Source organism: Daldinia childiae (assembly GCF_008694065.1).
Source record: "Daldinia childiae strain JS-1345 chromosome Unknown Scaffold3, whole genome shotgun sequence".
Lineage (NCBI taxonomy): Eukaryota > Fungi > Ascomycota > Sordariomycetes > Xylariales > Hypoxylaceae > Daldinia > Daldinia childiae.
The window spans coordinates 5,763,965-5,778,865 of NW_022984644.1; the positions used below are offsets into that span (position 1 = coordinate 5,763,965).

The 14,901-nt window shown below is 44.7% G+C and overlaps 5 protein-coding genes across 5 annotated transcripts; 3 read left to right on the top strand and 2 right to left on the bottom strand.

Moving 5' to 3' along the window:
- Positions 1-528: 528 nt before the first annotated feature.
- GL218_04276 (Peroxisomal hydratase-dehydrogenase-epimerase) lies at positions 529-3,574 on the top strand (the record flags this gene model as incomplete). Its single annotated transcript, XM_033580868.1, has 5 exons — positions 529-687; positions 777-2,000; positions 2,059-2,487; positions 2,608-3,212; positions 3,277-3,574. The coding sequence occupies 5 exons, from the start codon at positions 529-531 to the stop codon at positions 3,572-3,574; spliced, it is 2,715 nt and encodes a 904-aa protein (XP_033437365.1).
- Positions 3,575-4,480: 906 nt separating this feature from the next.
- On the bottom strand, positions 4,481-6,463 carry GL218_04277 (uncharacterized protein; the record flags this gene model as incomplete). Its single annotated transcript, XM_033580869.1, has 1 exon — positions 4,481-6,463. One exon carries the CDS (start codon positions 6,461-6,463, stop codon positions 4,481-4,483), a length of 1,983 nt encoding a protein of 660 aa, XP_033437364.1.
- Positions 6,464-7,664: 1,201 nt separating this feature from the next.
- Positions 7,665-9,150, bottom strand: GL218_04278 (Alpha-galactosidase 3; the record flags this gene model as incomplete). The annotated part of the gene is made up of 2 exons (XM_033580870.1): positions 7,665-8,520; positions 8,579-9,150. The coding sequence occupies 2 exons, from the start codon at positions 9,148-9,150 to the stop codon at positions 7,665-7,667; spliced, it is 1,428 nt and encodes a 475-aa protein (XP_033437316.1).
- A 2,390-nt stretch (positions 9,151-11,540) lies between these two features.
- GL218_04279 (uncharacterized protein) lies at positions 11,541-12,021 on the top strand (the record flags this gene model as incomplete). The annotated part of the gene is made up of 2 exons (XM_033580871.1): positions 11,541-11,855; positions 11,926-12,021. 2 exons carry the CDS (start codon positions 11,541-11,543, stop codon positions 12,019-12,021), a joined length of 411 nt encoding a protein of 136 aa, XP_033437315.1.
- A 1,206-nt stretch (positions 12,022-13,227) lies between these two features.
- GL218_04280 (Methyltransferase type 11) lies at positions 13,228-14,169 on the top strand (the record flags this gene model as incomplete). Its single annotated transcript, XM_033580872.1, has 1 exon — positions 13,228-14,169. One exon carries the CDS (start codon positions 13,228-13,230, stop codon positions 14,167-14,169), a length of 942 nt encoding a protein of 313 aa, XP_033436624.1.
- Between the last annotated feature and the right edge of the window lie 732 nt (positions 14,170-14,901).

Below are 14,901 nucleotides of genomic sequence, written 5' to 3' on the forward strand. Positions count from 1 at the left end.
TAGCACACGTGATAGTGATACAGGAAGCGCAATACATATAGCGTACGCATGACTTCATACATGGTTCGTAAGGTAAGCATTTCAAAAATCTAGAGTTTATCGGCATGTGAAAGGTCTTACAAAGAAGCTAGGTAGGCGTAAAGGATAGGTACAAGTATGGGGTAGAAACAGGTGCTAAATCCGATGGCTATACCTAATTTAGTATAGTTAGTTTACTATTACCTGGTCCTTTGAATAAGTGGATCAATCTGGGGCCCCTCGGCATTCCTAGTAGCTCATGCGAAAGCTGCCTCGGCTGAATAGCCGGAGTTTAAATGCGGCACATTGACCAGCTTCTTTATTATCAGGAACTTGGACCTATCTTACCGTAATTAAGCCAGCTTTTTCTATCATTAAGTTCTACTCCCTTGCCAAACTGTTGTATTAGAAGCCATCTCCGACCCAACATTTGTATTATTTATCATCCAACTTTTTCCCTTTTAATCAACATCTAATCCCTTATTTTTCAGAGCTTCAAAACACGACACCATGGCAAGCGAATTGCGCTTTGACGACCAAGTTGTTGTCGTCACCGGCGCTGGTGGTGGCTTGGGTAAGGCATATGCTACTTTTTTCGCATCAAGAGGAGCTAAGGTCGTTGTCAATGACCTCGGAGGCTCGTTTAAGGGTGATGGAAACTCAACAAAGGTAAATACGAGTCTCAATCATATCTCAATCATCTTTTAATTAAGCCAAATATCAAATGTGTTCGCTAACATGTTTTCTACAACCACTAGGCTGCCGATGTAGTCGTAAATGAAATCAAAGCCGCCGGTGGTCAAGCCGTAGCCAACTACGACAGCGTCGAGAATGGCGACAAGATCATCGAGACCGCCATCAAGGCTTTCGGCCGAATCGACATCCTACTCAACAATGCCGGTATCCTACGAGATATCAGCTTCAAGAACATGACGGATCAGGACTGGGATTTGATCATGAAGGTGCACGTCAAGGGCTCTTACAAATGTGCGCGTGCTGCCTGGCCGCATTTCCGCAAACAAAAGTATGGTCGTGTCATCAACACCGCATCTGCTGCCGGCTTGTTCGGTAGCTTCGGCCAGGCCAATTACTCGGCTGCTAAGCTGGCCATGGTTGGCTTCACCGAGACGCTCGCCAAGGAGGGCGCTAAGTACAACATCATCTCAAACGTCATCGCTCCCATAGCTGCGAGTCGCATGACCCAGACCGTTATGCCTCCGGACGTCTTGGAAAACCTAAAGCCCGACTGGGTCGTTCCCCTTGTCGCCGTTTTGGTTCACAAGAGTAACACCAAGGAGAATGGTAGCATTTTCGAGGTCGGTGGTGGCCACGTTGCGAAGCTGAGGTGGGAGAGGTCAAGCGGTCTTCTTCTAAAGGCAGACGATAGCTATACACCTGGTGCTATTCTTAAGAAGTGGGACAAGGTTGTCGACTTCTCAAACCCCCAATACCCGACTGGTCCCGCCGACTTCTTAGCTCTCCTTGAAGAGTCGTTGAAGCTGGGCCCGAACGAACAAGGTGAGAAGTTAGACTTCACCGGTCGTGTGGCCTTGGTCACAGGCGGCGGTGCTGGTATCGGGCGTGCCTACTGTCTTGCCTTTGCCAAGCACGGTGCGTCAGTTGTTGTAAACGACTTGGTGGATCCCGATACTGTTGTCGGCGAGATCAAGAAATTGGGCGGTAAGGCAGTCGGTGTCAAGGCGTCTTCTGAGGAGGGTGACAAGGTTGTCAAGGCCGCCATTGACGGCTTTGGTCGCATTGATATCATTATCAACAATGCTGGTATCCTCCGGGACAAGGCATTTAGCAACATGGATGACAACCTTTGGGATCCTGTTCTGAATGTCCACCTCCGAAGCACATACAAGGTCACCAAGGCAGCTTGGCCCTACTTCCTTAAGCAGAAGTATGGACGTATCGTAAACACTACATCAACGAGTGGTATCTATGGTAACTTCGGACAGGCAAACTACGCGGCAGCGGTAAGTAACAAAAACATAAAATGGTCAAAACGAATCAAGTAAAGCTGACAAAATTTAGAAATGCGGTATCCTTGGATTCTCTCGCACCATCGCCCTTGAGGGAGCTAAATATAACATCTACTGCAACACCATTGCTCCTAACGCCGGAACTGCCATGACCCGAACCATATTACCAGAAGAACTAGTCCAAGCCTTCAAGCCCGACTACATTGCTCCTCTCGTCCTTGCTCTCTGCAGCGACAAGGTGCCCAAGAATCCCACAGGCTACCTATACGAAGTAGGCAGCGGTTGGTGTGGCCGGACAAGGTGGCAGCGGTCAGGAGGTGTTGGCTTCCCGATAGATGTTAAGCTAGTTCCCGAAGAGGTCGCCAAGAGCTGGCCCAAGATTATCGACTTTGACGACGGCCGAGCAGACCACCCCGAGAAATCCCAAGACTCGGTGGCGAAGATCATGGCCAATATGGAGAACAAGCGAGGGGCATCTAAGGTATGATGAGCCCTCTTTCTTTAATGTCCTCCTATTCGGACTATCATGTATATATATGTAATATGTTTTAGTCTAGCAAACAAATGAACTATTGATATTGACTTTTTGTGTTTTGCTCAGGCTCCCTCCGAGAGTAACAAATATCTCGAAGCTCAAAAGAATGCTTTGGCTGCCAAGTCCCAGCCTACGGAGTACACCTACACAGAGCGCGACAGCATGCTCTATAACCTAGGAATCGGCGCCAAGAGGACTGAGCTACAGTACGTGTTCGAGGGTCACGAGAACTTCCAGGTACTACCAACGTACGGCGTGATCCCGCAGTTTGACACCAACATGCCGTTCAGCATGGACGAGCTGGTGCCCAAGTTCTCTCCCATGATGCTGCTACACGGCGAGCAGTACCTCGAGGTCAAGAAGTACCCAATCCCAACGGGGGCTCGAACCAAGAACTTCGGCAAGCTGATCGAGGTCGTGGACAAGGGCAATGCTGCTATCCTCAAGTACGGCGTCACCACCGTAAACGCTGAGACCAACGAAGAGCTCTTCTACAACGAGGCTACCGTCTTCTTGAGAGGTTGTGGAGGTTTCGGCGGTCAGAAGAAACCGGCCGATCGAGGCGCGGCTACCGCTGCTAATGCCCCGCCGAAGAGACACCCGGATATTATCGTCGAGACTAAGACGACCGAGGAGCAGGCCGCTATCTACCGACTTAGCGGTGATTACAAGTGAGTTTCTCTCCTCTTCTATCACCAGCCTAGCAACCCCAAGACTAACCACATCGCATCGCAGCCCTCTTCACATCGACCCGAGCTTTGCCAAGATGGGCGGATTCAAGGTGCCGATCCTACACGGGCTATGCTCGATGGGCGTGGCGAGCAAGGCCGTCTACGAGAAATTCGGCCCCTTCCGCAACGTCAAGGTACGCTTCGCCGGCACCGTGCTGCCCGGCGAGACCCTCGTCACCGAGATGTGGAAGGAAGGTCCCGCCAAGGTCGTCTTCCAGACCAAGGTTAAGGAGACGGGCCGTTTGGCTATCTCCGGCGCCGCGGCAGAACTTGTCGGCGGCGGAAACGGCGGGAAGTTGTGAATCCGCCTAGGAGAAGGGGTTGGCTGGTTGTGGTTGTGGGTGGGTGATTTAGTGGGAGGAGGGTGGGTGTACGAGTCTGGATGAGATGAGATGATATAGGGGAGCATTCAATTTTTTAGCATTGGGAGTTCAGTTCTCCTTTTTTTCTTGGTTCGTCAGATTAGGCGTCGTTGTAAAAAGATGATGTATGTGTGTGGCTTAACTTGGGTTAATAGGATATTTTCAGTTTGAAGTGGAGGGATCCGCGCATGAATGCAAGTGTGCTTTATATTGATAAACAGCGTATTAAGTACTTGAATAGTTCGTCTAACTAGTAACTTTGCTTGATTGCCTCGAGATTCGGCGGCTTATAGCCTATCTGTATGCACGGTATACGTCTATGTATAGAACCTAGCTAAGGTATTCACTCATTACCTAGTTATACTATATCTTAGAAGTATGCCCGTTTAGTCATATTCGTAAATTTTAAATGTCTGTTCTCCTATAAGTTTAGAGCCATAAAATGGAATATGGTACATTCACCATCACTCTCGACATCTAGCCAGCCTCTTGATACATATCAATGTAGTAATAAATATCCTAACGTAAGGTACGCTAAATATGTGAGTATTCCATAAACACGGGGACGACAGTAATAGCTAGTTATGTCAAAATAATAGCAATGTATACAGTAATGTTACTAGAGGCCGTAGCCTGTGACAAATAGTTGCATGTACGATACGACTAATGGGTATAACATACAGATGGCCTCCTATCCCTTTCCCTACCATACGCCCGATATATTCTTGTGCGCCCGTTCCCAATGCGAAGTTCGCTTTCGAAATTTGACTTCAAAGAGAGGTTTAGTCGATAACCATATAATGCTCCTTTTTTACCAAAACTCCGTGCCCAACCCGATCCGTTCCGCTATATAAACAAGGTCTCTATAATAAAATCACAGAACTCTTCAATGCTCGGGATCTTACCGCCCGGAAGCAGCCATGTCAGACTCTTGTCTCGACTAAAGCTGCCTACACCATCTTCGAGATATGCCTTCTCTGCGTCAGACAGTTCGCGTCTCTCAGATGCTCTCCATTTCCGTTCTGCTTCCATCTTGGCTTTTCGAAGGATTTCCTCGGTATTCTCGGCTTCCCATAAATTACACTTGCTACATTCGCCACATTGTCGACCATCGCCCTCGGGCCTGAAATGTTGACAAAAATGCTGGTAACCCTCATTTGGAGTACCGATATTTTTGCGACAGACATAGCACATCTTATAGCCACATGGACAAGTCAGTTTATTGCATCCAGCCGTCTTGACGAAGGAGGTGCTGCATCGGGGGCAGACACGCTTAATCGCCATAGACATCGCCTGTTCCACTTGGGTGCGTAGGGCGACAAGAGACGACTCGTGGCAGACGTGAACATCCACCCATGCCTTCGAACATGATAAACAAGACGAACGTCGGCAGGTTGGATTCTGGCAGTTGAATTTTAACCCGCGACGACGACGCTGGTACCTTATGACGGCCGCTCCTAAATGACAAGACATATAATCCCTAAACGAACGATTCAAGCACAAAACGGCAAAGGCTAACGCTAATATGAGAATAGGAAATAAAAGGGGAGATATGATCAAGCAAATGAAAATGATGATAAAGTTTGGAATATTGCTGACACGGATCCTAGGTCTAGATATGCTGGCTGGCATATATAGATCGTCGACTTCGGCGTATGTGCAAAAGGGACATCGAACCAAAGGCAAGCCACTAGACAAAAGACCATGCTCTGCTAGTCGTTGGTCAAGTTTGCGTATAATCTCATCTCCATTTTTCTCCCCTTGCATAGCTCGATGGATGTGCTCGGGCGATACGCAGCTTTCGCACTCTACCGACGCCACAGCAGGGCATCGAAGAGCACCTGTCTCCTTCTCGATGCTACGTTGCCATCCTTGTCCAAAAACCGCCTCGGTGATGGAATGGCGAACGCAGTTGAAGCAAACTACATGCCCTTCGGCAGTACAGGTGGTAATCTCTTCGAAAATCACATCCGAATAACAGCAACCACACTCAAACATAGCTTCGTGGGCTTCGGCGTCCTCTGTAAGTAGGGAAACGGCCATAGCACGGTCTCTTTCCTCTCTCAATAACTGCTCGCGTTCTTTTAATGGCATTATCAACTCTTCAAACAGCTCTCTATCCAATTCGGCACTACCGGTTGCCTTTAAAGTCGGGACCATCAACCCATCGTCCGCAGCTTTCCATATAATAAGGGGATGCGTTTCGGCCTCAGCAGAGGTCACAGGCTTGCGACGAAAGAGGAAGGTAGATATAGTGAACTTCCACGTCTTGGAAGATAGATCCACGAGGGTCTGTCGCGCGTCGAGATACGAGTAGTTGAACTCGGATAAAACTGCGTCAATCGAGGATCTAGATAGTAGACCCTTAAACTCTTGCGCCGCTAAAGTACGAACTGCCTTCTTGTATTCCGCCGTTCTGAATGCCTCGGTTCGCGAGACTGGAGCGTTCGAGTCCGAACCGGTATGCTCGCTAGCTCTCCGTCGCCCCTTGACGAATTCACCAGGGTTCTTTAACAGCTTGTCCGTGATGATGAATAATCGCGACTCTTCGGAAAAGGATGCAAGCATCTCCCTAAAGACTTCGACTTGGATATCGGGAAAGAGGGCTGCGAGTCTTTCGAGGTTCTGGTTTAGATCGAGTACATCTGGCGGCGGTTGGCTAGCAGGTTGAATTTGCGACTCATCGGAAAGATACTCGGGAGTGGAGGAAGTAAAGTTTCGGGGACGCGACGGGGAGACATCAGGAGAACGTTGGGATTGCTTGGACCTGCTTGATTTAAAGGAACCCCTCCGCCCTGACGTAGCACCGAGTAAAGTCGAAAGAAACATTTTACGTCGAGCCAAACGAAACTATGTCGAGCGAGTAAAGCATCGTCGTTTATGATAGCTAAGGGTTGAAGTCTCGACTGGATTTAAGAAAAAAAATATATATGACCGGGGGGGCTTGTTATATGTAGTATCAGGAGGTATGAATTGGGAAATTTGTTATTCACGGACTCAAAAGGTCACCGAAGGCGCATAATATATGTAAAGTAAAAAATATATAACTAGGCGTTAAAAAAGAAAGACAGCTGACTAGTTGCAAGAAATGGTCTGAAAGTGGTTTGAAAGTGGTGCAATTTACAGCTTTAAAAGAAGTCACGTTAGGTAAATGTAAATGCAAGTGTTAAATGCAAGTACAAATGACAAGTGCGAATGACAAAGGAGAAAATATAAGGTACATACCTACATTTTATTACGTATAGCCTCAATCTTGGAGATGTCCACCTTCCGAGGCTTGCGCTTGCCCAGACTCCAAAACCAGAGTCCCCGTGCATAAGGGTCGGATGTTATTCCAATCTGGAGTGTGTTAAAGCTTAGGTACCATATTAAGTTAGTTGCACAAGTAACTTTACGAACCTGCAAACTCAGGAGAAGTTACATGTGTAATAACAAATTTATATGGACCCACATATTTCTTGCTTTAGATATAAACAAAGATAAAAACCTCGGAATTCTATCCAATCATAACAAAAGCAACAAAAACACGGCTCAATGGTCCAGTGGTAAGATACTCGCTTCGGGTTAGCTATGCTGTACTCCCGGTCTCTTTCAAGGGATTGAAAATGTGAGTGGTCCCGGGTTCGAATCCCGGTTGAGCCCGTTTATTTTTGTATAATTCACATTGATATATTCCACTTGATACAAGATAATTTTTGCGATTTTTTTCTGTCTAGAAATCATTCTCTAGAGTGGAAAAATATTGAATATTTGATTGTAACTATTTTATGGAACATATGTACATCGAACTTGGAAACCTCCAAATCTCCAAATTTGTTTAGTGAAATCTGATTGGCTCGGTCTAGTCTCCTTAGAGTATCTGTGTACCTATCACAAGCCTTACGTAATTGTACGTCTTTCGTAGACTTCCCCCAACTCTATTCGGTTCTTCTTAGAATATATAAAAACTAGACGTCTCAATTGTTTCTCTATATCTAGGTAAATTTAATTCTCAACCAACTAATCCAGGAAATTCTTATTTCCAGCCTTTCTATGATTGAGTGAGTTTATATAAAACACTTTGTCCTTCCCCAAGTTGCACCGTCAAACCCGAGCTCTCAACCCCTAAATCATTATTAGCCCATACATCATGGACCTCAAACCCTCCACTAATCCCGAGGTCATCCCATGATACTCTAATAGTCTGTACCCCTGACAATGAAGTCCCAAAACCACCTTGGCTTTCGTTTGGGCCGTAGTTAGCAACTACCACCACAGCAACCCCTGACGCGTCTGGCCCAGCGATCCACGCCTGTAACTGTTGAGAGCTGGGGAGGCCAGTTCCTGGGTTACGGGGTTGCATCGGGTGGTGGGAGGTAAAGTCGGCAATTGCAATAGCATCTGGATTTGTCAAGAGATTAAGTCCAAAGGCATCAAGGTTGGTTAAATCAGAGCCGATGATAAGGTTGGCACCAGCTCCGAGCCAATGTGTCATAATAGTCTGGCGCTCATCATCTGTTACTCCTGATACTGAGGCAGGATTACCGACAAACAGGTTATCCATGTCAGGATAAATGGTTAGAGTTGTATTATACAGCATCACGGTGGTAATGTACTGCCGGTAGTTTTCGATAGCCCGTTGGACAACTTCCCAAGAGACAAATGTAGACTCCCCGCCATTGTTGATATCCTGGTCGGTGCGCATAGAGTCTGCATTCGTCTCCCAGATGTCGAAATACTCCTGTGAGCGGTCAAGCTTCCACGAAATACCCAGACGTATCTCCCGTCCTGACTGTGCAATAGCTTGGTGATACGCAATGACTTCGCCACTCAAGTCAGGAGGCAGGTTTGCGCCATTTGATGGTGACCCCGGCGTCACAAAATCAAGTTTGATGAAGTCGACGCCCCTTTTACTAACGTATTAGCTTCAAACAACTAAGTTTTATCTTCGATCTGGAAACTTACCAAGAAGCAAATTGGTTCACGACAGAATTATGCCATTCCTGAACGGCCGGCTGGGAGTAATCAAAATTACAGCGAGCTAAGCCGTTATCGCCGGAGCATACCGAGCCAATAGTGACGCTCGTCCCAAAGATAGTTTTCGCCTCGTCAGCGATGAAAGCACCGGGCACAACGTACACGCCGAGGAGTAAGCCTTCGGCGTGTAAGTGAGTAGCTAAGCTCGGAATATCAAATATGGATGAATCATAAATGATACGTCCGAACTCATCGCCATTACCGCCCACAGACCATCCAGAATCAAGACTGCAATAAACATATCCGGCGTCTTTAAGTGCAGTGGTTTTCGCGAGTACGTCGCATTGGCCTATCACCCCAGTCTGGTTGAATGAAAAGCCCGGCGTTGTATTGGGGTTGGCCTGTATACCAAAAGAATTCCACCCCCTTGGTGGGCTCGTGAAGCCATTAGGAGTTGTTCCGATCTGAACGATATTTAAGACTGGCTCAGATACAGCTAAGGCAATCACAGCCGCTAAAGTGCCACTCGCGGCTACTAAACGAGAGCGTAGGGATATCATGATAAATTAGGATGGTGAGTGAAACTCGATGAACGTCTAGATATTAAGTCGTTACTTAAACCCCGTCCGTCTTGGTCCTACGAAGATCGATGAGCCATCACCGGGTAGCCGGCAATAAGTTCTCCCTAGGACGCGGAAGAACGGAACCAAGTATCGTGATATATCTCATGATAGGGTTGATCTCGCGAGACTCGCGCTTATGATGGCGGTCAGCGGTAAGAGTCTTTCTCCAGCGACGGTCCCCCCTTTTAGCTGGCGTCAGCTTCTGACTAATATTTACGGATAAGTTGTGGATTCAATGTAACGGCATGAGTAAGCTATGGGCTAGATTTTATGAAGTGAAAGACAACTTTTCGTCAACGCATGTTGCAATTCCAGATAAAAATGCAACTATCAACACGAGGTTATGAGATTTTAGCTTCCGAAATCATGTGTTAGTATTTTAACTCTGGCGGGCAAATCAATTTCAAGTTACTTCCTATCATAGTAGCCTATATAAATCTATATTTAGGTGCTTGTGTAAAGAGGTTGTTACTTAATTCTTCTATTGGCGGGGCTATAGGAAACTAGCGAATGTCTTCGAGTAGTACAAGAGTAAAAGCTGTGTAACTATATCTTGTAGCCTACCTAATCTTTCTGGCAAGTGTCAGCGGCTTACTAGCCACTTGAGCCTTTTCATTGTTTAGTGTATGTGACAGTATATTTCATAGGATATTATAAGCTTAAGCGCAGTAGGTATGAATTGGATGGTTACACTCATAAAGACTTTGATAGGAAATTCAGTTAGAATATTGTCTTGTGGAACTGTTACATTGCAGGTGCAGCACGGGATAACAGGCAAATGAGCGCTTACAACTCAATTTAACTAGTTAGGGTCATAGTTCAATATAGATTATAGCTCTTCCCTTTACACCCCGAGATCATGATTGGTTTATATTTTGTTTTCGTTAGGCTGTAGCGATCGCTTCCTATCTTTCAGGCAGAAGCGGATTACAAGTGCTATACTTATATTTGTTGTTAATAATCGCGTGATTTAATATAAATGGCGAGGAAGAATTACACAAATTAGCTCGTCGCGAAATATTAGGGCTCCGGGTGAAATGCTCCTATAGATCTTGACTAAGTATTTTTATAGTGTAAGTGTGGTCAGCATATGTCCGAACCTGTTGACCGGTTTGGATTTCCGGGTCATCGGCGTTATACTGTCGCGAGGTAAGGGAGGAGTTAAATAATTCATGAAGGCTCAATTCGTAATCCATATCTATATCATCGTAAGCGCTTTCAGCCTGCCGTCTTATTCCCGGTTGAGCTGAGATGAGAATACAGTAGTACTGAGGATGTTACCACACTAGATCTCCAAAGATAGTGACTTCCAGGCAGATGAGGACTAATTGGAAAATCGGGAAACAGTCGGAGTTGTAGATGAGACCGGCCAGAATGGGTTATTAGGGACGATTTGGAACAAGATGTGTCTATTGTGTGGGTATGAAGTACTTACGTATACTCAAAGCGCTAAAGAAGTACATTTCATACGATATGACAGGTTATAAACAACACAATTAAATACCTAAAGTATAGTTGTAGTGACTAAATACCCAGTTAATATTTGATAATGATGTATTTATTTAGGAGGTAGGTAAAAGGGGCTCTTGGAACTGGTCACTTTAACTGAAGGCCAGTTACTCACCCCACCGCCTGGCTGCGAGTTCAATAATTGCGTGGTGAAAGACTATCGAGCACGGTTTCTTACGAGTTAATTTATTTCTTTATTCTGAATGTACTTGTGAAGTATATAGTAGATATTGCTTCTACGAGTCCTTACTCATCTACAATCCCATCCTCACCGCCATACCATGTAGTCCGGCTTCAACACCTTTGATTGCCGCAAATTATCTATTGGATATGATGTAGATATGGTGTGACAGTATTTTTGAGATTATTAGGAGAGGCTAACTCGGCCGAGAACGAGATACATATGCCCAGTGACGAGTAGCCGAGACTCCTAGGTTATCATGAGTACCATAGTATCTTATTAGTAAAGATAACCTCGCGCTCGAAATGTTGTCCCGGAACATGAGATGTTATTGGATAATATGTTTCCCTTTTAAAATACTATCAGTAATCAGATCTCTATAGTAACGCGGTCTTACGGTAGTATAGACAACTGTAAATAGACTAGCCCTAATAGCCTCCACCCCATATCGTCTTATACAAATATACTTATCAAGCTTCGAGAGGTTGTGGAACCAAAAAATATTAGTATATATAGACCCTTTTCACCCGCTCTTCTATCTTCTAATTAGCAAGTAACCATCACTCTCGAAATCTACTCTAACCTCATTGGCTACCAAGGAATCTTCTACGAATACCTTACCACCTAAACCATCACCATGCGTCTTTCTCTGCTCGCGCTCCCCTTTGCCGCTCAGGCTTTCGCGGCTGCATTGGCAACTCCTGAGAAGCCTGGAAATATTGCGGAGAGAGATGCTGCTAAAGGAGAAATCGAATCGCGAGACAGCGGGTTCAAGATCAACTATTATACAGACGGCGGCTGCACCTCTTACCTCGTTTCTATCTTCCCTTCCACCGACGGTAGCTGCTATGACTACTCATACACCGGCGACAACAGTGCCAACATCGCTAACTGTGATGCTTCGGGGAGCTCCACTTGCTACTGTACCTTCTATGCTCAGTCAGGCTGCCAGGTAAGACACCGAAAATCTAATCTATATCAAACCAAATATCGCTGTGAATAAAAGCCTAATAGCTTTATAGGGTGCTGCGCAGACCATTGCGTACAACAACGGCAACTGTGCCTCAAACTATGGTCATGGCTTTCTCTCCATGCAATGTTTCTATCTCTTGGATTAAGAGGTAGAGTAGTATAGCAGTTAGAATGTTGATTCTCTGCAGGAATAGTCTAAGGGGGGTACTAGTCAGGGGCTTGCGGACGCTCTTTCAATGACTATACCTGACTATGGTGGTTGTCACTCATTTAAAAAGAAAATAACGAATAGCTGCTATATTATAGTATATTGTTATCTTGGTCGTTGAAACCCAGTCGGAAGGAAACTATCAACTAACTCTACCACTATATTGGCTATTCAAATGCCTTAAGCAATTATATTACAAATCCAGTTTCTGCCATCAAATATAGAAAACATATTCGTGGCAAACATCTTCTCTTTATTGCTCCATTTTCCTCGCTCGGATACTATCAGATATACTGTGATAGCATAATCACTATTACGAAATTACCTGTTAGTAGTGTAGCACTGCTTCCGCTTATGAATCCGATACAGCTCTCGTCTAACCTAATACGGCTTATTTGCTTGGATATATTGAGACAATCACTTGATGATTTTTATAATGTTGTTGATGTGTTTCTTAAAGTGTATTTACCTATGCATATTATACAAGCCCCTTTCTGATTATCGAAACTGGCTAAAAGGGGGGGCCTTTTAGCTTATTGGCCTCAGAGGAGACTATTGCAAGCCCCTATCTATAGGAACGACTCTGTACCTCCTAATGAACTAATTCTTAATTAATCTCTAATGGGCAAACATAAATATTTTACGCTTAAATCGATATATGTATTGAAATAATAACTTAAGTCCTTAAGTACTTAAGGTAAGGTCAGGCTCTCAATTTAGGTCAAGCTATTAATTTGCCTTTTAGAGACATTGACCTATTCAGGTATAATACAACAACTAGGTTCTATTATTCTGGATTTCCTAAACTGGCAACATACACCGAGAGTAATGTGGACGCACGGCATATCTTATCTATCCCTCCATTCAAGTGAATGCCATCTCCAACTCAAGGGCGCCACGAGAACGGATACATTACCTACGGTACTTGATATGGACTGTTGCATTCGCTTGGTTTAAAACTTCGCCCCGCACTACGTGAGGCAATCTATGTAGAAGAGGGGACGATCCTTCGGAAGAAGATGGTCCCAAATATAAGTTAATTGACGAGCCTAATAACTATCGGTACGAATATTAAAGTAGAAGTTTGCTCAACAATATCATTCAAATATTTCCATCACGCTGCTGCCTCATGCGTTATCCCACCATGACTTCTGCTCTAGTTTCAATGTCTAGCACAAATCTTACAGGCAAAAAGTTTGCCTTTTCTGCCCGCCGAGGTGTCGACTGGTCGAACTATCTAGCCTACCGCCCAGTGTATCCGCAATCATTTTTCGAACGCATTTATAACTACCATACCCAAAAAGCCGGCGTAGCTTGGTCTGTAGCTCATGATACTGGCGCTGGTTGTGGAATCGTCTCTTCAGTCCTTGCTAGTCGCTTCGACAGCGTCACAATCTCGGACCCTAACGACGGATATACTAAGCTCGCCCGGGAATTCATACTTGAAAAGACATTGTTTCCCGAGTCCAAATTCAGGTTCCTTCAAGAAACTGCCGAGAAGAGCTCGGTTGAATCGGACACTGTCGATCTGATCACCGCATGCGAGTGTATTCATTGGACCACACCGGACATTGCTATCAAGGAATTCAGGAGGCAGCTCAAAGCTGGTGGAACGCTTGCGATCACATACTACACTCGCCCGCTTATTGGGGCAAATGAGCGGGCTGTAAGAGCTTGGAAGGCTGTCTGGGATGCTTTTTCAAAAAAACATCGAGCCAGGATGAGTTCAACCGCTTATGAAATAGCTAATGCTGCGCTTGAAAGTTTAGAGTTCCCCGAGGACGATTGGGAGGCCTTAAAGAGGATATACATCAATGCTCAGGGGACCCTTGACGGCTTCATGCTGGATGACAGAGTAGCAGAAAGCAGGGTCAAGGAAAGTGAGGAGAAAGTATGGGTAGAAGATGAGGATTGGTGTGATACGTGTGGTATCGAGTGGCTTAAAGGCTATGTCGCTACCTGGGAACCCCACTTCCAAGAGTCCGAAATACAGTACATTTGGGATGAGCTAGAGCGTGCTTTGGAAGGGAAGCAAGTCAAGATTAAGACACCAGTTGTGATGATTTTAGCAACAAAGAGGGCATAGGAAGTATATTTAGCACTTAATGTCTACCTACCTACATTAAGAGGGTGATTGCCAGAGATACCCCTTGATGGTTGTCATACGTAGAGTGAATGTTAGAAGCAGCAGCTTCGCTGCTGTATAGCAGCCGTGTAGTAGTATGAATCTATTAACGCTTATCCTTCTACTCTCTTTCGAGGGCGCGTAGCGCCCCTTATATACCATAGCGGCAAAGGGTGGTTTTGAGAAACAATTCCTCGACCGAATACCGTACCTCCCATATGCATTATTTATTAAAAAGGTAACGTTATTTTTTAGAGAATTATTTCTTGACGAATAATCGTTTCTCGAAAAAAAAACAAAATTTTCAATTCTTTTATTTTTTTTCTAATTTTTTTTTTTTTTTTTTACACTTAAGCTGATTCGAATAGTAGACTTTAGACTTTAGACATATTACGGGATTTACAGGTTACAGGTTGCAGGTTTTACTACTAGGCCAATTAAGGTTTATTTAACATATATACGCAAGAATAGCTTATTATTCAACATTATATACTTTATCTAATCAAAAAAAAATCTTAATTTTAAATTCGGAAACAATATTCCATCCGAAAATGATTTTTTATAAGAAAATAATAATCTAGATAAAAACGATATTTTTTAGGTAAATAATTATAAGTATGAATAACCGTTTTTCAAAACCACCCTTTGCTGCTATGGTATATATATTATGTAGATCTATGCCTAATTCATACT